The sequence below is a fragment of the Leopardus geoffroyi genome, chromosome B4 (genome assembly GCF_018350155.1).
Source record: "Leopardus geoffroyi isolate Oge1 chromosome B4, O.geoffroyi_Oge1_pat1.0, whole genome shotgun sequence".
NCBI classification, from domain to species: Eukaryota; Metazoa; Chordata; class Mammalia; order Carnivora; family Felidae; genus Leopardus; species Leopardus geoffroyi.
The window spans coordinates 23,102,313-23,126,828 of NC_059341.1; the positions used below are offsets into that span (position 1 = coordinate 23,102,313).

General features: G+C 43.1%; 1 protein-coding gene across 2 annotated transcripts in view; it reads right to left on the minus strand.

Annotated features, from left to right (window-relative positions):
- PRTFDC1 (phosphoribosyl transferase domain containing 1) overlaps positions 1–21,729 on the minus strand; it is a 99,517-nt gene extending 77,788 nt beyond the window's left edge. For both annotated transcript variants that reach the window (XM_045462639.1, XM_045462637.1), the window contains exons 1-3: positions 21,565–21,729; positions 11,373–11,479; positions 5,074–5,257 (exon numbers count right to left, since the gene is read on the minus strand). In XM_045462639.1, the coding sequence (XP_045318595.1) occupies positions 5,074–5,257; positions 11,373–11,479; positions 21,565–21,612 (339 nt within the window). In that variant the 5' untranslated portion in view covers positions 21,613–21,729. The remainder of the gene's footprint in view (positions 1–5,073; positions 5,258–11,372; positions 11,480–21,564) is intronic.
- Between the last annotated feature and the right edge of the window lie 2,787 nt (positions 21,730–24,516).

Consider the following 24,516-nt stretch of genomic DNA (forward strand, 5'->3'; position numbering starts at 1 on the left):
TTAAGATATGTGCCTCTAGGTTAAAACATTGGTCAAATAAGGATAAGATGTTCAGAGAAATGGATAATGCGAGATAGCAATATTGTTTAATCTCACATGGATTACAAGCCTGTTAATTTCAGCAAGATTGACCACGTTCTGGGTCATAAAACAAGCCTCAACAAATGTAAAAGAATTGAAATCACCCAAAGTATAGTTGCTGCAACAGAATTAAGCTGAAAACCATACACAACTATCTCCGGAAAATCCCCAAGTATTTGGAAATTAAACAAGAAACAATTCATGAGTGAAAGAGGAAGTCACAAAGGAAATTAGAAAATAGTTTGAATTGAATGAAAATGAAAACAATGTATCAAAAATTGGGGGATGCAATAGTCAATATCCTACCGATTGGAAACAAGGCAAAGATGTTTTCCTTCACCATTGCTATTCAGAATTGTACAGGAAGTCCTAGCCACTGCAATAAGGTAATAAAAAGAAACAAAAAGTCTACAAATTAGAGAGGAGGCAGTGAAACCATCTCTGTTCACAGAAAAAATTATTGTCAACATAGAAATTCCAAAAGAATCTATAAAAAAGCCATTAGAACTAATAAGAGTTTTGAAAACTCATAATATTTGATATACAAAATCAGTAGTATTTCTATATACTAACAGTAAACAATTGGAAATTTAAATTCAAAGAAAACTTACCAAATATAATAGGACCAAAAAACATTTTAAACATTTAGGTGTAAATCTAACCAATGATGTCTAAGATCTGACTCCTGAAAACTAGACAAATGGATATTAAAAATAAGAACTAAAAAATTAAGAAATATATCCTGTTCATGGATGGAAGACTAAAAAGTGTTGAGATGTTAATTTTCCCAAAAATGGATCTATAGATTCAAAACAATCCCAATAAAAATTTTAACAGGTTGCTTTGTAAAAATCAACAATATGATTTTCAAATTTATATGGATGGGCACCTGGGTGGCTCAGTTGGTTAAGCATCGACTCTTGATTTTGGTTCAGGTCATGATCTCACAGTTCATGGGACTGAGCCCCATGTGGGGTTCGATCAAGCCCTGCTTGGGATTATCTTTCTTCTCTCTCTGCCCCTTCTCCCACTCACGTGCTCTCTCTCTCTCTCTCTCTCCCTCTCTCTCTCTCTCTCAAAATAAAAAAAAAAAAACAAATATTTAAAAAATAAAATAAAATTTCCATGGAAAGGCAAAGAAGTAGAATAGCTAAAACACTTATCAAAAAGAACAAAGTTGGAAGAGTACATGCTACCTGATATCCAGACTAATTAGCCACAGTCATCGGAACAGTGTGGTATTGACGAAAGGATAGGCCTTCAGATGAATAGAACTAGATACAGTGTCCAGAATAGACCCACACTTACTCAGTCAAGTGTTCAGTGAAAGAGCAAAGGTCTCACACAATTGGAAAAGACAGTCTTCTCATCAGACGATCCTGAAACAACTGGATAGTCACTTGCAAAAAGGAGTGCCTTATTAATAAATTAACACAACATGGCTCATAGACCTAGATTTAAATCTAAAACTGTGAAACTTTTTAAAGAGAACAGAAAATTGTGAACTTGAATGAGGCTAAGATTATTTAAAATTTTTTTTAATGTTTATTTATTTTTGAAAGAGACAGAGACAGAATGCGAGTGGGTTAGGGACAGACAGAGAGGGAGACACAGAATCTGAAGCAGGCTCCAGGCTCTGAGCTGTCAGCACAGAGCCCGACGAGGGGCTGGAACTCACGAGCTGTAAGATCATGACTTGAGCTGAAGTCGGACACTCAACTGACTGAGCCATCCAGGCGTCCCGAGGCAAAGACTATTTAGATACACAAAAGGCATGATCCATAAAAGAAAAAAACTGATAAATTGGAGTTTGTAGAAATGTTTAAATTATGCTCTTTGAAAAAAAAAAAAGCACTGTTATGAAAATGAAGAACAACCCACTGGCTGGGAAATATATGTGAAACAACGTACCTAATAATGGACTTGTGGCCAAAATAGATAAAGAACTCTCAACTTAATAATAAGAAAGCAAAATACCCAATTTTTTGAAAATATGCTTGAACAAACACTTCACCACAGAAACAAATGCAAATTAAAACCACAATGATATATAATCATTGCAAACAATCATTGCAAAACCAAGTGGTGTTGAAAATATGGAGCAACTAGAACTCTCATCTGCTGCAGGTGAAGGTGCAAAATTATTCAATCCATCTAAAAAACGGTTTGGTGATTTCTTATATACATTACGATTTCTTATATACACTACTATACGACTTAGGAATCTCCAGGGAAATGCAGATATAAGTACAGACAAAAACCCCTTCGTGAATACTTAGAGCAGCTTTTTCATAATCACCCCAAAAAGGAGACAAACCAAATATCCTTCAGCTGATAAGTGATTTTAAAACTAGGATGTATCGGGGCACCTGGGTGGCTCAGTCAGTTGAGCGTCCAACTTCGGCTCAGGTCATGATCTCACGGTCCGTGGGTTCGAGCCCCGCATCGGGCTCTGTGCTGGCAGCTCAGAGCCTGGAGCCTGTTTCGGATTCTGTGTCTCCCTCTTTCTCTGACCCTCCCCTGTTCATGCTCTCTCTCTGTCTCAAAAATAAATAAATGTTAAAAAAAAATTAAAAAAAATAAAAAACTAGGATGTATCTATATAATGAAACCATGATTGACAATAAGAAGAAATAAACTACTGGTATACATGACAACATGGATGAATCTCAAATGAAATATGCTACGATTTACTAAGGCTACGTGGTATATGATTACATTATATGATATTCTGGAAAGAGCAAAACTCTAGGGACAGAAAACCTATATCCGTGGTTTCCGAGATCTGGGGAAAGAGTTGGTCACAAAGGGACACAGCATTTTTTACGGTGAGGAACTGACCTATGTCTTGATTGTGGCGACTTACATGACTGTATGCAATTGTCAAAACTTACAGAACTGTAAACTCAAACAGATAAAATCTCCTGCATATAAATTATACCTCAACAAATCGACTTTAAGTTTTTAAAAGAGCTTAAAAACCTGTTTTCCCCGGGAAAAAAACAGTATCAGAGCCAAGTAAATGAGAAAAAAAAATTTTTTCAAAGAAGCACAGTGACTTCATCTAAGATGAAAGGAACTTAAAGGAATGGTTTCCAGGAGAAGATGAAACCAACCAATTAAGGTTAAGATGTCTGCAAAAACCAGCTTTATTTTTTTTTTATTTTTATCATTTGAGAGAGAGAGAGAGAGAAAGAGAGAGACAGAGTGTGAGTGGGGGAGGGGAAGAGAGGGAGACACAGAATCCAAAGCAGGCTCCAGGTTCTGAGCTGTCAGCACAGAGCCCCAACATGGGGCTCAAACTCAGGAACCACAAGATCACGACCTGAGCCTGAGTGGGACGCTTAACTGACTGAGCCACCCAGGCGCCTCAAAAACCGCTTTATTCTGGCCTGAGAGGTCATCGGGAGAATACAGAGCATCTTAAGAAATGAGAAACAATTTGCCAGCTGCTCAAGAGCTGAAGCAACTGAATCACAGAGAGTGGTGAGCAGAACCCAAGACACATGCCTATCTGTCCCCTGGTGTATACACTGTGCCTCATTTCCTCCACTGAGTGTGGGTGAGACCAGTAACCATGGGAAGGCATTCCTGTGATTAGGGGATTAGTTAGTTGACTTTGAGTTCCTCAAAGGGAGCATATCGTGGGTAAACCAGACCTAACCAGGTCAGCTTTTAAAAGAGGGGCCAGGCCCTCAAAAGATGGAAAGGTTCTCCTGTGCCGGGAACTATGAGGCAAAGACCCGAAAGTAGCCTGTAGGAGCTGAAAGCATCTCCAGCCTCGAGTCAGCAGGAAGTGGAGACTGAATTCTGTCAACAGCCAGTGATTGTGGAAAGGTCACTCATCTGCAAACCTCAGCCGAGATCCCACCCCGGCTAACATCTTGACTTTGGACTTGGGAAGACTCTTGAGCAGAGAACCCATGCCTGATGTCTGACCTAGAGAAACTGAGATGATAAATGCATATTGGCTTAAGCCACTAAGTTTGTACTGAATTTGTCACACAGCAATAGAAAACCAATTTGAAGAGGGAATTAAAATGTGTCAAGCCAGTTTAATCAATGAGAATAATTTCATGGTTTTGACTCCAACAGTTCATCACCAAATAGTAGGCTAGTTTTTTAAGTTTATTTATTTATTTTTGAGAGAGAGAGAGAGAGAAAGAATGAGTGGGGGAGAGAAGCAGAAAGAGAGGGAAAGAGAGAGAATCCCAAGCAGGTTCGAACACACTGTCAGCACAGAGCCTGATGCGGAGCTCAATCCCATGAACTATGAGATCATGACCTGAGACGAAATCAAGAGTCAGATGCTTAACTGCCTGAGCCACCAGATGACCCAATAGTAGGCTGGTTTTAATGATTTACTATCCATTGAATCAAAAAGCATCCAGAAGGTAACATCATAGAAGGAGGAACACGAAAGGGATGACACCTTTGGGGAAAAATCTCCCTTGGTTCTGTCCAGTGCTGACCAAGAGAGCCCAGGATAGACTGGTGGAGGCGCCTTCTGCTGGAGGTTCTCTGATTTTGTCTCCTTGCACTTGGTAACCCACTGTCCCTACAGACTTCCCTTCTCCACTTCCAGGCCATGACTGCAGTCACCCAAGTGCTAATACTGTCCTCTCTGCGGCTGGACACCCTCCCACAGAACTCCAGGACCAACGGTGACATACAGAGCGGAAACACGTCAGTGCTCACCAGACCTTCTTAACACTCATTGTTAACACACTCGCTTGTGAGGCTAGTCACCAGGAAATGGCCACTCAGCTTTATAACCATAAAAGAAACCATGAATCATTCCTCAAGCAACTTTCCGTATATGTGAAAACAGAAAGAGGGTTTTTCTCCCCACAGACGTTATTGTTTGAACTACAGATTGCATACAGCAAATTAAAAAAATTATTCTTCATTTTCATCACATTGTCAATTCTTTTATTCTAGAAAATTCTCTATTCTAAACATTGTATAATGAAAATGGAATAAATAACTTACCTTGTAACTTTTCAGTCTGATGAAATCAACCTTCAGAGAGACAAATTGATCCGAATTTCTACTGATGTTCTTAAGATGTTCTACAAGATCCGCGCAGAACTTGTAACCTCCTTTAAGCACACACAGGACCATAATGTCACAGTTTCCTATGTCTTTCATAATATCCTGAGCCAGCCGCTCAGTTCTGAAAGAGGGATTACAAGATATATTAAAGCATAAGTACTTCTGAGTGTCTTTGTTCCTTTCAAAAAAAATGCACGATGCACTACACACGTTAGATTATGCAGGAGAACGTGGAAGACGTTGGGAGACAGAAGGCTACAGATAAAGAAGCTTTGTGAAAGCTGGACAAAGAGAGAGTATTCAAAACACATTTCTGATAGCTGCATCGTCAATAGTACATTTTTGCTTCTCTGTGTCACAAAAATTAGGAAGGTGTAAAATATATGTCAAAGATCGTGAATGCTATTATTTTATCACTCCAGAGCCTGGTTGATAACCTTAACAACAATGCTGTGAAAGTATCTGGTGATGTTATAGCAGAGAGAGAGGAAATGGAGAATGACTCACCCACCTTATAACACTAGAGGACACGGGAAGAAAAGTCAAGCCCATAGAAACTATCAAAAGAATAACATCTGGGGGTGCCTGGGTGGCTCAGTCGGTTAAGTGTGCGACTTCGGCTCAGGTCATGATCTCGCGGCCAGTGAGTTCGAGCCCCGCGTCGGGCTCTGTGCTGACAGCTCAGAGCCTGGAGCCTGTTTCAGATTCTGTGTCTCCCTCACTCTGACTCTCCCTCATTCATTCTCTGTCTCAAAAATAAATAAGCGTTAAAAAAAAAATTAAAAAAAAAAAAGAATAACATCTGTCTCCTATTTCACAAAGGTGGCACGTTACCTATGTGAAGGGTGCCCGGAGTGCAATTTCCAGTAGACATCATTTCCATGGAGCACCATGTGAATGAGGTTTCTCTGGAGCTATGCAGTGATGCAGCTTGGGCTGGCGCCCAATGTCTAATTTGGAACCGTCACTGTATTTTTTCTAATTGTTTCATGTCTATAAGTCCATTACCAATACATGCATACAACATTAAAACCTTGAATGGAGGCAGGATCTAAGGTGCATATTAAAAAAACAAATTCCTGGGGTGCCTGGCTGGCTCAGTCGGTTAAGTGTCTGACTCTTGATTTTGGCTCAGGCCATGATCTCAGGGTTGTGAGATTGAGCTCTGCATCAGGCTCTGTGCTGAGCGTGGAGCCCGCTTGAGATTCTCTCTCTCTCCCTCTCTCTCTGCCCCTCCCCTACTCTCACGCACATGTGCATTCTCTTGAAAAAAAACGAAAAAACAACAAAAAAAAACTCCTACTGGCACTTCAGACAGAATTAGATTTAAAATGAGTTAACTGAATGATCTGAATATATATATATATATATATATATGAACATATATATATACATATATGTATATGTGTGTGTGTGCAGAAAGCATTACATTACATATGTTCTACATATCTAATATATTATATATTTTATATATTATATAACTTATATGTATGTGTGTGTGCTTACATATGTACACACATATACATATAAAATGGCAACCAGGCTTCAGGTGATGTTTCTCAAAATATGATCATCAAGAAAATGTATATCAGCATGCCAGATATTCAAAGGGACATTTGTCTTCAGCATAATGGAGTGAGGTGGTCAACACATCCTCTCTACAAAAAAGTAACTATAAAGCTGGATGAAAGTGTCAAAAACAACCATTTCTGCACTCTGGAAGTTAACTAGAGGCATATAACAAACTGAGAATCATTTATTCATGAAAACATTGAACAATGGGTAGAAATAATGTTCCCATCTCCCTGAGCCCCACGTTAGCTCTGTTGTTCAACCAAGTAGTTCAGTCAGGATGGGGCACTGCCAGAGGGAGCTCACCTGGCCGGGAGCATTATCAGTTAGTGCAGCCATCTTGGTAGCATGTGACCAGAGAAAGCCAATGGCCCCATTATCACAAAGTTTCCTTTTTGAGCAACTAACTGGCAGACTAGTCTAGTCAAGGATTTGATAGGGAGTTTTGGAAGGTTAGGGTCATGGGAGAGGGGTAGACAATAAACTCTTCACATATCCCAAGTTGACCAGAAGCTATACATAAGCACAGCAGAAACAAGCATAGGACCAGGCTACCCATACATTCCTGAAAGATGGAACCTATAAGCATGGGCAGAAGAGGCACAAGAAAGCACGGTGAAAAATAAGAACCAGGGAAAACTTGAAAATGCTGGCAATTTGAATGTACTTGCCAGCCTCCACACACATTCATCAGCAGAAAGCAGAAGCTTTACTGGCTTGAGGTATTTGAGTACAATCTCTAACCAATCTTAGACTGAAGACTAAGCTATTCAGACACAGGGGTTAAGCCTTAGTAAGTGAGACTTACAAGTAAAAACAAGAAAAATAAATTGCATGTCATCAGAGTCCACACACTGTGGGGGAGACAGTTTCCACAGAGTAGAAGATGAAAACAAAAAAACAAAGAACAAGGGCAGTGAACAGAAAATCATTACAAATATGGTGGATATTAAACCAACTATATCAATAATCACTTTAAATGTGAGTGATCTAAATACACCAGTTAAAAGACAGAGACTGTTAGAGTGGATTAAAAAAAAAAAGACCCTAACATATGTTGTCTATAAATACAAAGACACTTTTAAATGAAAAGTAAAAAGATGGAGAGAGACATACTATACTAACATTAATCAAAGAAAGCAGGAGCAACTTACTGATTTCAAATAAAGCAGATTTCAGAGCAAGGAGATTATCAGGAATAAAGAGGGGCATTATATAACAATAAAGAGGTCAATTTTCCAAGAAGGCATAGCAATCCTTAATGTGCATGCATCCAACAACAGAATGTCAAACACTGACAGAACTACAATGAAAAATAGATGAATCCACTCTTGCAGTCGGAGACCTCAATACCCCTCTCTCAGAAATTGATAGATCTAGCAGTCAGAAAACCAGTAAGGATATAGTTAAACCACACAGTACCATAAATCAACTGGACCTAACTAGCACTTACAGAATACTGCATCTAACATTCTTCTCTCAATTGGGGCGCCTGGGTGGCTCAGTAGGTTGGGCGGCCGACTTCGGCTCGGGTCATGATCTCACCGTCCGTGAGTTCGAGCCCCGCGTCGGGCTCTGTGCTGACCCGCTCAGAGCCTGGAGCCTGTTTCGGATTCTGTGTCTCCCTCTCTCTCTGACCCTCCCCCGTTCATGCTCTGTCTCTCTCTGTCTCAAAAATAAATAAACATTAAAAAAAAATTTTAACATTCTTCTCAAAAGATATAAATAAGAAAATGAAGACAAGCCATGGGCTAAGGTGGTAGGATATTCAAAAATCATGTATCTGCTAACGGACTTGTATCCAGAATATATAAAGAACCCTTACAACCCAATCAGAAGACAACCCACACAGTGTAAAAATGGCAGAAGACGTAAATAGTCATCTCTCCAAAAAAAAAAAAATAAATAAATAAATAAATAAATAAATAAATAACAAGCACATGAATCCTTAGGAAAATGCAAATTAAAATCACAATGAGATACTTCTATATATCCACTAGAATGGCTATAGTCAAAAGGACAGGCAATGTTTCCGATTCTGTGTCTCCCTCTCTCTCTGCCCCTCCCCCGTTCATGCTCTGTCTCTCTCTGTCCCAAAAATAAATAAACGTTGAAAAAAAAAATTAAAAAAAAAAAAAAAGGACAGGCAATACTAAATGTTTGGCAACTATGTGGCGAAACTGGAACTCTCATCCTTGCTGATAGAAATGTAAAATGGTACAGTCACTTTGGAAATAAGTGGCAGTTTCTCAAGCTTAACTATCAAACACAGAATACCACTCCAAGGAATCTATCCAAGAGAAATGAAAAGATATATCCACACAAAAACTTACATGTGAATGATCATAGATACATGTTCATAGAAGCCCCAAACTAGAAATCCAAATAACTATCGACTGGTAAATCAATAATTAGGTATTGTATGATTTAACTTATATGCAATGTTCAGAAAAGACAAATCTATAGAGAAAGAAATTCGACTAGTGACCACCTGATGCTGAAGGTAGGAATGGGGATTGACAGCCAACAAACTTTTGGGGATGCTAGAAATATTATAAAATGATAGTTGTGCTTGCCCAACTATAAAAAATTACTAAACATCATTGAGTCATTTATCTACAATGGGTAAACTTTACAATATGTAAATTATATCTTAATGAATTCATTCCTGGGCTCCACCCCCAACCATTGAAGCAAAATTTCCAGACATAAAACGTAAGAATATGCATTTTTTTAAAAGATTATTTTTCAGTTTATTTATTCTGAGAGAGAGAGAGAGAGAGAGAGTTGGGGAAAGGCAGAAAGAGAAGGAGAGAGAGAGAATTCCAAGCTGGATCTGCACCGCCGTGGGGAGCCTGATGCGGGGCTTGATCCCACAAACCACGAGATCATGACTTGAGCTAAAACCAAGACTTGGATGCTTAACCGACTGAGACACCCAGGTGCCTCAAGAAATTGCATCTAACAACTTCACTGGGTAAGTCTCCTGTACTGGGGTAACCTTACCAGGACTCAATCTTGTACTAGATCAGGATGCAATTAACTAAAGATACAAAATTAAGGTGGGAAAAGCAGGAATTTGTTTAAACCAGAGGGTTCTTGAACCAGTATTAAGGGAAAAATGGCTCTGAATTGTTAAGAGGGAAACTGAATACAAGTGTTTTACTGCACAACAAAAGTTGGTGTAATTGTTAAGGTCAGGCAAGTTTCCTTCCCTTTTGTTTTTTCTTTTTTTGCAGGAATTTCCATATCTTTAATGTGAATTGCCATCAGGGAGATCTGGCCATTCGGGAGATGCAAAATTTCCCAAGTTTATTTGATCACAGAACATTTTGTTCCTTCTGAAGACTGGGGCTTGTATTCCACGGGCAGCCATGTTAGGCCACAAGAAACTCCAAACTAGACCTTATTTTAATAATATACTATAGTTTGAGAGCACATGCAATATGCAGGTCTTATCCAATGGAAAAATCTTGGAGAAAAGAATGACATTTCCTTTTGCTTACAGACAGGAATTGATGGAAAGATAATATCCTGGGAATGTGACTGTCTTGTGTTTTTCATACTTTACTTTGGCTAAGGACTTATTTCATAAAGTTAAATATTAACTCGGAAGAATAGAACAGATTTTTTAAAATAGAGGCAAAAGTACTCTGGTTTAAGGAAAAATAAGGGGTGGGGAGTCCAAAGTTTCAATTTGCTCCTGTTCCCTGGTGCCTCTCCCACCCCCATTTCTGGGTGTCTGAAGAACCTCTGTGTTCCTGGGAGTGCACCGTGAAATCTATGAGGCTTGCTTTCCATATACATGTGAAGGCTTATGTATTTGATCTTTGCACAAGAAATGAGAGGTACATGGAAAGGTAATAGCTTGGGCATTAAGCGGTTCTGTGAAACGGGGTATATGACCTTTAAATCCTGATGCTTATGGCAGACTCAAGTGGAGGAGGCTCTCTGAAAACCAAGAAACAAATGGTGACTTAGGGGCTTAGAACAGGAGAGAAAATGTTGTCTTTTGGAAAAGCAACTGGCTAGGAAGGGGCTAAAGAATATCTATACAGGATGGTCAGAAAGAACTGGAAATAGTATTCTAGAAATAGTGCTGTGCAGATATTTTTAAGCTGAAAATATTCCTATTCCCAAAATATTACCACTGCCTGGAAAACATAATCGTGCACAGACTGGCCGATCTGTGATACGTTGCCTGATCCCAGCTAAATGCTAGTTGCAGGAAAAGCCTGGGCTTTAAGGGTGTGTCCTACGAAGGCAAAGTTCACCTGTTAATTATTCCAGGTTAACTCAAGAGTCTGTGACAAAATGTAAGACAGAGGTCCTCAGGTAAAGAGCAATGCTTCCCCTCCCCCAAAAAGAGCAATGCTTTCCCAAATCCTTTTTTTTTTTTTTTTTACCAGTTTGCACAAGACATTGTTATTTTGAGGCTGCTACTTATAATATATATATTCTTACCATTTCCCCTGAAATGTCCAGGTAAACAGTTCAGTCAAAGTAGAGATTCATTTTATTCCAAATGCTCTGTCCTATAAAAGCTCTGTCTGCCTCTATGTGAGAGAGACTCAGGAGGAGGGGTGTAAAGTGTATTGTATGATTCACACAAGAGAGGGCCAGCCAGCACAGGACCAAGACTGACGCCAAGAAATAACACTCACCTGTCCACAACGATGCCATGAGGTATGAGGACATACTCCAAATCTCCATAATAGTGCTGTGGATACGTGAATAAATTCAAGTCATATCCTGGCCAGTCATCCGTAATCTGCAAATCAAATTACTTAGGTTACAATATTTTTCATTGGAAATTTATTTTTAAAGCATAAATAAACAAAAAAGAAGATCATTTGAAAAAGAATAATATTGAAAACAGAGAAAAGGTCTGACGATCAATATGACATTAAATTACATTCTGTCAACCTATGAAAAGATCAGTGGGAAATTTGTTTCACGAAAACTGATAAAGAATCTAGTCCTGAAATGAACGGAGAATTCCATTCCTAACTTTTGGCGGGTTATACAATGAAATATCAACTTACTGTCTTACGGCTCACCTGATAGCAGTGTTTGCAAGAGCGGATATGTGTAAATACATAATTTATGTCTACGTTACATCGTGTATGACTATAAGTCACACTATGTTCATAATTATATTAATATGGAACTCCAGCCGGTCCTAGCGGGAAAAACTGTTCCAGAAACTGCCTATTCATGTAGTGGACAGAGTGCCAGCAAATCCCACTCTTGCTGAGCACTGGTTGTACAAGTTGTGTGGTTAGAAGAGTGAAGATGTGGGAGAGAAAATGAAGGTGAAGAGTGAGTTACTGTTACTTTCAGATCGAGAAAGGATGCAACAGGGACGTGTTAGCACTCAACTCATTCCATAGCTGTATTGCAGGTTCGTATTCTTTAATGACTCCTGCACGTTTCTGTCAGACTCCTCTCTTCAGCTTTAAGCTTTCATAATGCACAGCCATCCTAATTTCCCAGCCCAATTCCTGAAACCATCGCCTTCCCATCCTCAGAGTGGTCTTCTATCAAGTTGTGACCCTTCGCAGCTCTCTGGGTTCTGTGCATGTGTCTGTCTTGCACCCGCATGCCCCTTTCTTTCCCCCTCTTCCTCTGTGTCTCAAGCTCAGCTCCTCCACAGAAGCTCAGGTCAGGCCCCACTTCCTTCTGGAAGCCTTGCTGACTGTGCCTGCTCTCTGATTTTTTTCTCCCAAACTCTTTGTAAATGGGCTCCTTGTAGCTCTCTGTCTTTTTAAAGGCTCTCATTCAGGCTCCTGGAGAAGACTCCTGCCTCTTCTAGCCTCTGACTCACTCAGTCTTACCTGTTATAGAACTCATTTACTTCATTTAATGCTGGGATGTCCCCCTACTTTCCATCCTCCTCATCCAAGACTCAAAATCTTAGCTCAGGTTTTGAAAGGGCAACTTATGGTCCAGCCCCCACCCACTCCCGCTCCAGTTCTGGGTTCAGGAATGCCAGCCAAACCAAACTCATGGCATTTTCTTCCCAATTTATCCCTTCCCTATCTTAGCAAAGGACAACTTATTTTTCTACTTGCTTAGGTCAAAATGTTGGAGTTGTTGTTGGCTTCTTTCTTTCGTTCGTTCCCTCGCGAAACCCATTAGCAAATCCCATGATCAATTCCTTCAAAATTCAATCAGGACCAGCTCTCAGCATCCCGACTGCTGCCTCCCGGTCCATGCCACCATCATTTCTCCGGGACCATTGCCAGAGTTGTTAGGCTTGCCTCCCTGCTTCCACGTTGGCACCTCCACCCCATTCCAACAGGGCAGCTGGAGCGCTCATTTATAAATGCACATCACGGGGCGCCTGGGTGGCGCAGTCGGCTGGGCGTCCGACTTCAGCCAGGTCACGATCTCGCGGTCCGTGAGTTCGAGACCCGCGTCCGGCTCTGGGCTGATGGCTCAGAGCCTGGAGCCTGTTTCCGATTCTGTGTCTCCCCCTCTCTCTGCCCCTCCCCCGTTCATGCTCTGTCTCTCTCTGTCCCAAAAATAAATAAACGTTGAAAAAAAAATTAAAAAAAAAAAAAGTCACCTTCACAGAGAGGCCTTACCCGATCACCTACGTAAAATAGCACCCCCTTCCTTCCTACTCATCGCTGTATCCCTTTTACCCAGCTTTACTTTCCTTCACAGCACATATTCCCACTGGATGTGACACATGGATGTCTCTCTGTGTTCTGTCTTATCTCCCCTGACTAGAACGTTAGTGCCTTCTGACAGAGACTCTGTCTGATTCACTGTTGACACCCCAGTGCTCAGGACACGGATCTGGAATATAGTACGTGCTCAAAAATGTTCAACGAGTTAACGAATGACACATTCTCCACCCGCAGACTACCCAATCCTACCTGAGCTCCAGCCCAAACTGATTTGTCTTGGTTTGTCTCCTTGTAATACAGAGCACCACTATTCAAGGCTCTGGGAATTCACATCTACCACCGGCAGATTGTTAGCCAAATGGTGTGTGTCATCTGCATATTTGAAAAGTATCACATTTGCTCTGCTTCTATCAGCAAATTGGCTGCGTGCAACTGTTGAATTTGCACAGAGCAGCTCTGTTTTCCAGCCCTGAGAACTCCCTGGGCCTGCTGTAACCACTAACACCACAGGTCCCTGTCAGAGCCTAAACACCAGCTGTATGTGAGGAGCCTCCAGAAGATCCTCTGGCAGGCCACAGTAAAGGCCAGGTAAGAACCCCAACCAGCATGAGGCCCCAGGGTGATCATTCAAGTGCACGGCATTTTCCGGCTCCCCTTCCAGACCACACATGCTTACCCACTCCACTCCCTGGAACCCTCCCAGGTGGTGGCATCATTCACTAGTGGTCTTCTGAGCCCATTCTTCCGACCATGCAAGTCCTTTACTGCCCCCTGCTCTGGCTGCATCTCAGAGCCTACATTCCTCTCTGTGTTCTAGACCTTAGCTCTGACGCTTACTCGGCTGTGATGCTAGAGAAAGTACTCACCCTGTCTGAGACTCTGTTGCCGCTTCCTTTAAATAAGACACAATAAAACCTCTGGACAGGGCTGGGGTGAGGATTAACAGAGAACAGAGAGTCTCCAAAGCAGGTAGGAACAACCCCATTGGAAGGTTACTGCAAAGAAGCTGCCTCTACGATACGATGGACTGAACTATGCCCCCCTAAAAGTCATATGTTGAAGCATTACGATGACATTAGGAGGTGGGGCCTTTTGGAAGCCATTAGGTCATGAGGGTGGAGCCTTTGTAATGGAATCAGTGCTCTTATAAGAGAAAAATAATGAGATCTCTAGTGATCTTCTTCTCTCTGTTTTTTTTTTCTCTCTCTCCCTCCCACCCTCCCTCTACCTCTCTCTCTCTGCCATGTGTGGATACATGAGATGAATAGGAAGGCAGCTACATACAAGTCAGCAAGACTGTCTTAACCAGGAATGAAATCAGGCAGCACTTTGATGTTGGACTTGTAGCCTCCAGAACTATGAGAAATACATGTCTATTGTTTAAAACAAATAAAAACAAAAGAGAGAGAGAGAGAGAGAGAGAGAGAGAGAGAAAGATAGAACAGATCTTAGAGTTCCTAGGACATTTCCTGGTGAATAAGTGCCTAATAAATGATACCAAAAAGATCAAAAAAGGGGTGCCTAGGTGGCTCAGTCAGTTCAGCATCCAACTTTTGATCTCAGCTCAGGTCCTGATATCAGGGTTGTGAGTTCAAGCCCTGAAGTAAGCTCTGTGCTGGGCCTGAAGCCTACTTAAGAAGAAGAAGGAGAAGAAGAAGAAGAAGAAGAAGAAGAAGAACAACAACAACAACAACAACAACGAGAAGGAGGAGGAGGAGAGGAGGAGGAGAGAAGGAGGAAGGGGAAAGGGAAGGAGGAGGAGGAGGGGAAGAAAGGCGGGAAGGAGGAGGAGAGGGAGAAGAAGAAGAAGACGAGGAGGAGGAGGAGGAAGGGGAAAGGGGTAAGGGAAGGAGGAGGAGGAGGGGGAGGAAAGAGGTCGGGAGGAGGAGGAGGTGGTGAAGAAGAAGAAGAAGAAGAAGAAGAAGAAGAAGAAGAAGGAAGAGGAGGAGGAAGAGGAGGAGGAGAAAAAGACGAATAATAATAAGAAGGAGGAGGAGGGAGAAGTGGGGGAGGAGGAGGAGGAGAAGGAGAAGAAGAAGAAGAACAACAACAACAACAACAACAAGGAGAAGGAGGAGGAGGAGGGGAGGAGGAGGAAGGGGAAAGGGAAGGAGGAGGAGGAGGGGAAGAAAGGCGGGGAGGAGGAGAGGGAGAAGAAGAAGAAGACGACGAGGAGGAGGAGGAAGGGGAAAGGGGTAAGGGAAGGAGGAGGAGGAGGGGGAGAAAGAGGTGGGGAGGAGGAGGAGGTGGTGAAGAAGAAGAAGAAGGAGGAGGAGGAGGAGGAGGAAGAGGAGGAGGAGGAGGGGGAGGAAGAGAAGGAGGAGAAAAAGACGAATAATAATAAGAAGGAGGAGGAGGGGAAAGTGGGGGAGGAGGAGGAGAAGGAGAAGGAGAAGGAGAACGAGAAGGAGAAGGAGAACGAGAACAAGAACAAGAACAAGAGGAAGTAGGAGGAGAAGGAGAGGAAGAGGAAGGGGAAAGGGAAGGAGGAGGAGGGGGAGAAAGATGGGGAGGAGGACAGGGAGAAGAAGAAGAAGATGAAGAAGAAGAAGAAGGAGGAGGGGGAGGAGGAGGAGGAGGAGAAAATAATGATACGCAAATGACAAAACCAACTTTTTCATAAGAGCTGTCATGATAATTCGTAGCTCAGAGGCAGCATGGAGTAGTGGTCAAGCATATGGACTTAGAAGTCCCGTCCATGTGAGGATGGGTGTATAGCTGTGAGACCTTGGGGGCTTTAATTCTGCGTCTCAGCGTGTTTTCCTTGTTGAGATAAAAGGCAACTAGAGATAAAGAAATTACTGGTGTACAAACAACAGATGTTGGCAAGGATGTGGAAAAAGAGGAACCCTCGTGCACTGTTGGTGGGAATGCAAACTGGAGCAGCCATCGTGCAAAACAGTATGGAAGTTCCTCAAAATATTAAAAGTATTAAAAATACCACAGGATCCAGGAATCATTCTACAGGGTATTTACCAAAAAAGTACAAAAACAAAGGGATACGTGCACCCCGATGTTTATAGCAGCATTATCTACAATAGCCAAACTATGGAAGCATCCCAAGTATGTATCAATAGATGAGTGGATAAAGAAGATGAGGTATATATACATATACAAACGAATATTATTCCACCGTAAAAAAAAAAATGAAATCTTACCATTTGCAACAACATGGATGGAGCTAGAGAGTATAACACTAAGCAAAATAAGTCAGAGAAAGACAAATAACCATATGATCTCATTCATGTGTGGACTTTAAGAAACAAACAAGCAAAGGGAAAAGAGAGAGAGAGAAATCAAGAAACAGATTCTTAATTATAGAGAACAAACTGATGGTTAACAGATGGGAGGTGGGTGGGGAGAATGGGTGAAATAGGTGATGGGGATTAAAGACTACACTTATGATGGGGGAAAAAAAAGTAATATGCTGTTTACAAAGAGAGTGAGAGAGAAACTACTGGCTTATCCCTTGTAATTCTTAATGGTGCATGCAAATTGCATTGCAAAGAAGTCCTAAATCTGAAGGAATGGAGACTGCTACGAACTGCAGATAATTATGTTATTCATCTGCTTTTCAAAAAATCAAAACAAGAAATCTTTAAATAGTTTCAGTATCGCAGATAATATGCTCTAAGTTTAGTCAGAACAATGCTTTCTCTGTTCAAAGGCAGAAAACATGGCTAAGCTGGGGAAGCGACAAACACACTAACTGAGCCATTTTATACAAAATTTAAACCCAGAACTCATTTGGGTTCTCTTTTTTCTCATCTGAAGATATATTGAGAAACTTCTAAATCAATAAAAATAATTTTTTGCCAAAAACATGCCTTGCACCATTTTTCAAGTTTCTCCCCCAGGGAGAAAAATAGTTTGGAAACATATACAAAAAGCAAATCCCTGCTCCTCTCGGCCCCTGAGCCCCACACCCTAGGCCCCACTCTCTCCTTCAGGCAGTGACCATGGTTGCTGCCAATTTCTAGGTTCACATCTACCCCTCGACTGTCAGAGAGGAAAGGAGTCTCATCCCTCCACTCTGCTTTCAAGAATCTCACACACAAACGTTGACTGGTCCAGGGAAGGAGGCGGGCAGTGATGGAAGCATCACAACACACATGGAGAAAATATGTAAAAGCAGTTTCCTAAAAGAAGGGCTCCAGGTTCTGCTACCAGAAGAATAAACGGGACACGACAGACCAAATAATACCTTCATACCTTATATCACACGCATTGCCTTCCTCTTCTGTGGGGGGTTTGGCCCCGACCTAGTAAAGTTGCGTTGTAGATGGATTATCTGATTACTTATCTCCAACACTGCCCCCATTCTTTGGTGGGGTGGGGTAGGTGGGAGCCACCCATGACAGAAATACCACAATCATTTTGGATTTTTCTCTTCTCCTTATTCCTTCCAAACTCACTGTGTAGGTACTGTGATTCTCTCGATAATGCTTTGGTAAAAAACAAAACCTATCTAAGAGCCTGATCTCAAAAGGCCAGATGGGTAGAGATCTTTATCTCTCCCTGCAAAGTAACAAGGATGTACCAACCATGGGCTGGTGACCTTACTAGGTCCAGATCAAGCGACCAGTCCCTCCTGAGCCAAGTTTCTGAACTCAGGGTCTATATTGTTTATTTGGCTTCACAGATGCTACCACTAATTGTTGTTGTTGTTGTTGTTGTTTAATGTTTGTTTATTTTCTGAGAGAGCTTGCAAGTGAATGGGGGAAGGGCGGGGAAAGAGGGAGAGACAGGATCTGAAGCGGGCTCTGTGCGGACAGCAGACAGCTGGATGCGGACTTGAATTTACGAACGCTGAGGTCATGACCTGAGCCGAAGTTGGACGCTTAACCGACTGAGCCCCCCAGGCGCCCTCTGCCACTTATTGTTAATAATCTACTGACGTCCTATCTCCCCAATTCACCTGAAAGTCATCTGTAGGCAAAAGGCATCTTAAATCTCTTCATATTCCCTTCTCTTGCACAAACCATACCTCCTTCACGCTTAAGTCATCTGGCTCTATGCCCCTTGGCATCTTTATCATAGTTTCTACCAACTGAGAATTTTCTCGTCCACCTCATTTCCAGAGAGCCCCCAAACCTGCCTTGATCATCCTACTAGCCACTCTGTCTTGTGGCTCCTTCACCTGCCTTAACCCAAATTACTACACCTTTATTCCAGATGAGCATAATCCAGTCTTCCAGACCAATCCCACCTCTGAAGTACTTCACTGAAATCACAGCTTTTTATGAAGCACAGTGAGTAAAACCTGACTTCAAATCTTGCTTCTGTCATTTGCGAGTTAGGTGACTGATTTACTTAATCTCTGTGCCTCCATTTCCTCCTCTGTAAACAGAGATTATACTCCTATGTCACAGATCGGCAAGGAGCAAACAAATAACACAGGAAAACTACAAAGTAAGTGCTCAATAAATTCTTGCTACTAACACCTGCCCCCTGTTTTTTCACTAGTACTAAATCTTCCCTTTTATTTTTTGCAATCATCCTGAGGGCTCTCTTTTTCCTGTATCTATACTCTTCTGAGCTTTGCCTTTCCTCTCTACCCTAGATATCATGGGCTTCATCAGCACATTGAACTCACTCTGAATTTGCCTTCCCTACCTGTTTCCAACTTGAGTTAATCTAACTATCCCGAGTTCTACTGGAGAAAATGGCATCAATGCCAGGGCTATCCCCATTACATGTCATTTCCAACCTCTCATGAGACCCTCTCACTGCCTCCCTCCATCTTTCACAAGGTTATCTTGCTTCCCAGAGAGCTTCTTCTGATACTAAGAGAATGGGCTATTTATACTGTTCCATCATTTGCTTTTTACATTTAAACAATCTGCCTATCTTATTAGTCATATAAATTTACCTAATTCCTTTTTAAGAGTATATGTTATTAAATAGAAGTACTATATTGTAGCCATTCTAACTGATGGGATGGTTGTTTAAATGATCCTCACTGCTAAAGGCTTTGTCATTGTTAAACACAATGGCCTCTTTCTGTCTTTATCCCATTTGCTCTTTCTGCAGTATCTGACACTCTTAATGGCCCCCCTACCTGCCCCCCCCCAAAAAAAACTCTGTTCCCTAGACACCTACCACCCTCTCTGTTCTTTTGGACTTTGCTATTCATTCTTGGTCTCTTTATCGGACTTCTCCTGGACACTCTGCCTCTTACATTGGGGGCTTTCCAGATTTCTACCCGTAACAACAGTTTATGATTTTTCCCCCCATTTTCAAGGGGCATCCCTATCCACTCCAAGTATCAGATGTTTTTTCTATTTTCTGGGGGCTTCCCTATCCACTCCAAGCATCAGATATTTTTCTATTTTCTGATGATTTCCAAGTCTATCCAATCACTCTCTTCAATTGTAAAAATGAATTTTAAATTGCCTGCAGTGCATCTTGACCTGTAGGCCTTACAGACTCAATTTGTCCAGAATTGAACTTATTTCCTTTTTTATATTTTCATTCCTTCCCCACACCCCAGGCTTGACTGTTCTCTCCATGGCAACCAGAGTGATTTTTTTTTTTTTTTTTTAAGCATAAATTGGGTGTGATGATTTCTTGTCAGGATACAATGGTTTCTTTGCAACCAGTATGCCCTGTATCTCTTCTTCTGAGTTTTCACATGGTTACCTCCTACTCAGCCTTCAGGTCATGGCTCAAATATCACTGCCAAGAGGCCATCCTGACCACCTGAGCAAAAGCAGCGCTCCCCAGCCCTCCTCCAATCACCCTGTGTCTCAACCTGCTCTTCTTTTCATCGCACAAGTCACTACGTGAGCTCATCTTCTTTACGTATTTGCTTACTTATGTCCCTTCTCTAGAATGTGAGCCCCATGAAGACAGGGCTTTGTGTGGTTCCCTGCTGTATCCCTAGAGACTAGAACACCGGCTGGAATCCTGCAGGACAGTCAACAGGTGTAGAGTGATTAAATAAATGAACTCCTCATCCTTAGATGCAAAGGTCCTGGAGCACCTGGCTGGCTGAGTCAGTAGAGCATCTTACTCTTGATCTCAGGGTCTGTGAGTTCAAACCCCATGTTGGGCATGGAGCCTACTTAAAAAACATAAAAAATAAAAATAAGATGGAAAAGTCCTGCTGCTAAATTAAGAACTGAGCAACACATTTCAGCCTGATAAGTTCTATGTGAGCATGTGGGGTTTCCTTCCCCAACCCCCTTTACTCCAGGATCCATGCATAGTCACAGATGCCTTATCTGTGAATACCACAGATTTCTGGGAAAAAGGGAATGTTAATGTAACAAGTTAGGCCCACTCTCCACCCTCCCCATTGTTAAACCTGATACAATAAAACCCACCACCTTCTATAGAAACCATTCTGGACAGGAGTTGGGAGTGGAGGCCAGTGGCCTCAGGGTAAGACCGGATTTGATTCCAGGGCACTGAGAGATGGGTACCCTCTGGTTGACGTTTTGAGGGATTCCCAGGCATAAAGAGGCTCTAGTCTGGGAACCCATCATCCCACATCCTCCCATACGGACACACTACTAGATAGATATTTTGCATACAACCTCTCCAATTCGCTCAAAGGTCCAGCATGCCCTGTCTCCCGTTTGTAGACAAGGCAACTGACGCTCCAGAGGCACTAGCCTGTGTCAAGCTCCTGCAAAGACCCCAGCGTCCCAGCCCACGTTTCAAAGTTCAAATTCCGTCCATTTGAGCTACTTTATTTCCTAGCTGCCCTCGAGAATCCTCGGTATCCTTTTGGAAAACAAAACCTAAAGCCTGCCGTGGAAAGGTCAAGAGGAAGCACAAAGGGAAGGGGGTCCACAAGAGCAGCACGCGGGGGTCTTCACAGACCCGCCCTGCTCCCAAAGGTGACTCCTGGTGGCTAGCAGGAGTGGGAACCCGGCACCGCACAGCCTTAGCGCTAGAGTATTGGATTCCTGGCCCGAGTTGGGGGGCGGAGGGGAGGGGACGCGGAGGGGGGACACTGAGAACGCGGGGTGAAGGGCTGTTAAGTGTGGGGTCAGGTCGGGCGCGGGGAGGGGCGGCTGGGAGGAGAGTATGGAAGCGATCCGAGCCGGGACGGGAGAACAAAGCCGTGGCCCGCTTGCATTTCACCCGAATGCATTTCAAGCATTTAATCTAAAAGGAGGGAGCCAAGAAGGAAGGGGAGGGGAGGGGAGGGGAGGGGAGAGAGCGGGGAGCGCACGACTCAGCCCAGAAATCGGGAGTTTGCATTTACCACGACGCCTCGCCCGTAGTCTGGCGCCTCCTCGCTGCTCCCGGCCATGTTTCTCCCGGGGAAAGCGGGAAGGAAAGAAGGGCGCGGGGGAAGGATCTGGGAGAGCCGAGGGCTGGGAGGGGGATGGGACTAGGGACCCGGCTGAGGACGGGGACGAGGCCGCCCCGCCCCGGGCCAGCCGGCGGAGAAGGACCGCGCGCCGCGGACCCCGCTTCTGGCGCGGCTCCAGCGCCTCGGCCGCCGCGTCCCCCCCGCCCGGCCCCTCCCCGGCGGGTCCCGGGGCGCGGGCGGCGGCGGGGAGCGCAGGGCGGCGGCGCGGGGCGCAGCTGCGGAGCCGCGCGCGCTCCACCTGAGCGCGGGCCCAGGGCGCGTCCCTCGCGGCCGCCGCCCGTCTGCGAGCCCCGGAGCCCCGCCGCCTGCTCCCCGCTGGGACTCGGGCGGACCCGGCTGCCCGCGGCTGGAATTTTACAGGAAGAGAAAGTGTTCTCATGGCCCCCGCCTCCCTAAGGCTACGGTCCCAGCTTTCAGGCGAACAATGTCGTTGAATCGTTCCTGCTAATTTTTTACGCGCTCTTCATCCCAAGCGAATCCGTCAAAGAGTCTGCGATGTGGGATGTTCTCCAAGCATGGCTGTGGACGAAACTAACCCAAATGTGTGTTTTTAAATCCTCGAACCGCCAAGCCCGGAGTTTGCAAGAGCCCTGTGATTGTTTTCACCCCGGCCAGAGCCCAAAATTTGGGATCTGGAATTCCAAGTAGGGTCTTTCCTTCACCGCATTCATGCGGAAAAGAGAGATTCTTGACAGATTATCCTCTTTGCCACTTTTGTGAGACCATCTGATCAGATTCTAACGCTTTCGAGTTGCGGTTAACAGCAATCGCTCTCAGATTCGACAGCCTCTTTTATGAATCTTTTGTTAATTGAACCCCTAATCCCAGCCTCCCCACAACCGAATGTGCCGGTTCTTTGTCCATTCCTCAGAGTCTCCGCTTTCCTTGCATATATATATTCATTCCCCTGGTCTCTGCAGTCCCGTCGCGTGCTTTGGAGCCCCTCTTTGAGTTTGAAGCCCTGAGCTGGACACAGTTCTCAGACTCAGCCCTCTCTCTCCAAAAGACTATTTTGCTCATGCTCGGGTTCTGGCACACGGCAGGGAGAGGAATGCTGATTTTGCCTGGTTTGAGGGGAAAATAATAATCAGTTGATGTCGCTCTAGGTTGGAAAACTATTAGTCATTCAGACGTGGCCGTGCTGAGCACTGTTTGTTAGGCTTTCCCAGATGCCAGCGCAGAGGAAGGAAGACAGCACCCTGGGTCCCCAAGACTGGGCACCAGACTTGCCCACTGGCCCCTATGAACTGGGTGATACCTTTTCCTAGTGCATGGGTAAACATTTTCCGCTCAGTACTTGTCAGCGGTCCTGGTTCAGGGCCGTTTTTTATAGTGTGCCTCTCACCTCTTTTCCCAAAGGTGAAAGTCTACCTTGCATTGGCATTGTCGAAAACCAAACCCAGGAAGTATCTACACAACCAACGTCACTAAACCTTTCAGGAAACTGAAAGGTACTATCATTACGGTGTGGTCAAACTTCAGGGTTCACAACACTCCCTTGGGGAGCAAGTTAAGGCAATTTCACGCCAGCACTCCCCCGCTTTCTCTGCCCCCCACCCCCCCCCCCGCCCCCGGCCCCCAGCGCCCCCACCGCCACCACGCAAGTTATCTGGAGAAGCCCTGGGTGGGAATCCATGCTTACTAAGGCTGTCAGATGAATGTAATGCAGGTGGTTCTCCAAGTATGCTTTAAAATATCCCACTTTGTCTTTTACTGCTGCAAAGTCAAAATCAAATTCACCCACAAGAGGCTCAGTGTGGGTGCACGGGCCAGATTAGGGGCAAGAACCTCAAAACAAATGAGAGGTGTAGCTGCTAGACAGAACTCAAGAAGGAACAACCCTGAGCCCAGCTCAGACACTGTGGAAGATGGAAGAAAAACTGTCCATAAATCTTTCCTTACAAAGACCATTAATTCAGATGTAAAACCAAAGAGGATCACAGTGAAAAAAAATATAACTTGCTTGAATGACAACAGGAACCTTATGAATGTACACTCAAGACCTTGCTGTATAGACCTGTATAGGACTATTCTAAGAAGACCAAATTATTTTTTTGAGGCATGAGGAACAAATCATTGTTTTTTTAATTTTAACAAGTCATTTTATTTAAATCAATAGAAAAAACATCACTTCAACCTTTATTGCGACATGTTTATTCACTTTTTCATAATATTTGAACTCCAGTGTGTATGTTATGCTTACAGCACATCTCAGTTTGAAGTAGCCACATATAAAGTTTTCAATGGCCACATGTGGTTAGTGGTTTCCAGACTTGGGTATTGCAAATCAAGAGTATTCCAGGATGTATTGCATTGACTTAAAGTGAAAGGGAGTAGAAAAGAAGAGGATGAGATTTCAAATATAATTGATTAATGAACTTTCCAGGAAGAACTTGGGAGAAATTATAATAAGCAATATAAAAGTTGACACAAACTGGTTAGATTTCTTTCTTCCGGTTTTTAAATGTACCATTTTTTTTAACAAATCATTTCAAAAAGTAAATTTATTATCTTGTTATATTTTGATAACATTTTGTATGATCTAATTATACTTTGGTACTTTGGACAGCCTTAATATAATAAGATACAATATGTGATATCATAAATAGTAATTACAAGGACCGATATCCAAGAATAACAGCTCATCCGTCCAGGCTTAATTCTCAATCTTGCATCATGAGAATTTAGAAGCAAAAATTCTTTTTAAATCTCAAATTTCTGCTGCATGCCGAGTGGAAGAGCTTTGGAATAAGATTCTATTTTTTTACTAACAAGCCATATGATCTTAGCCAGTGAGGCTGAGCCAATGACATCAATATAATATGCCTTAATATGCTCATC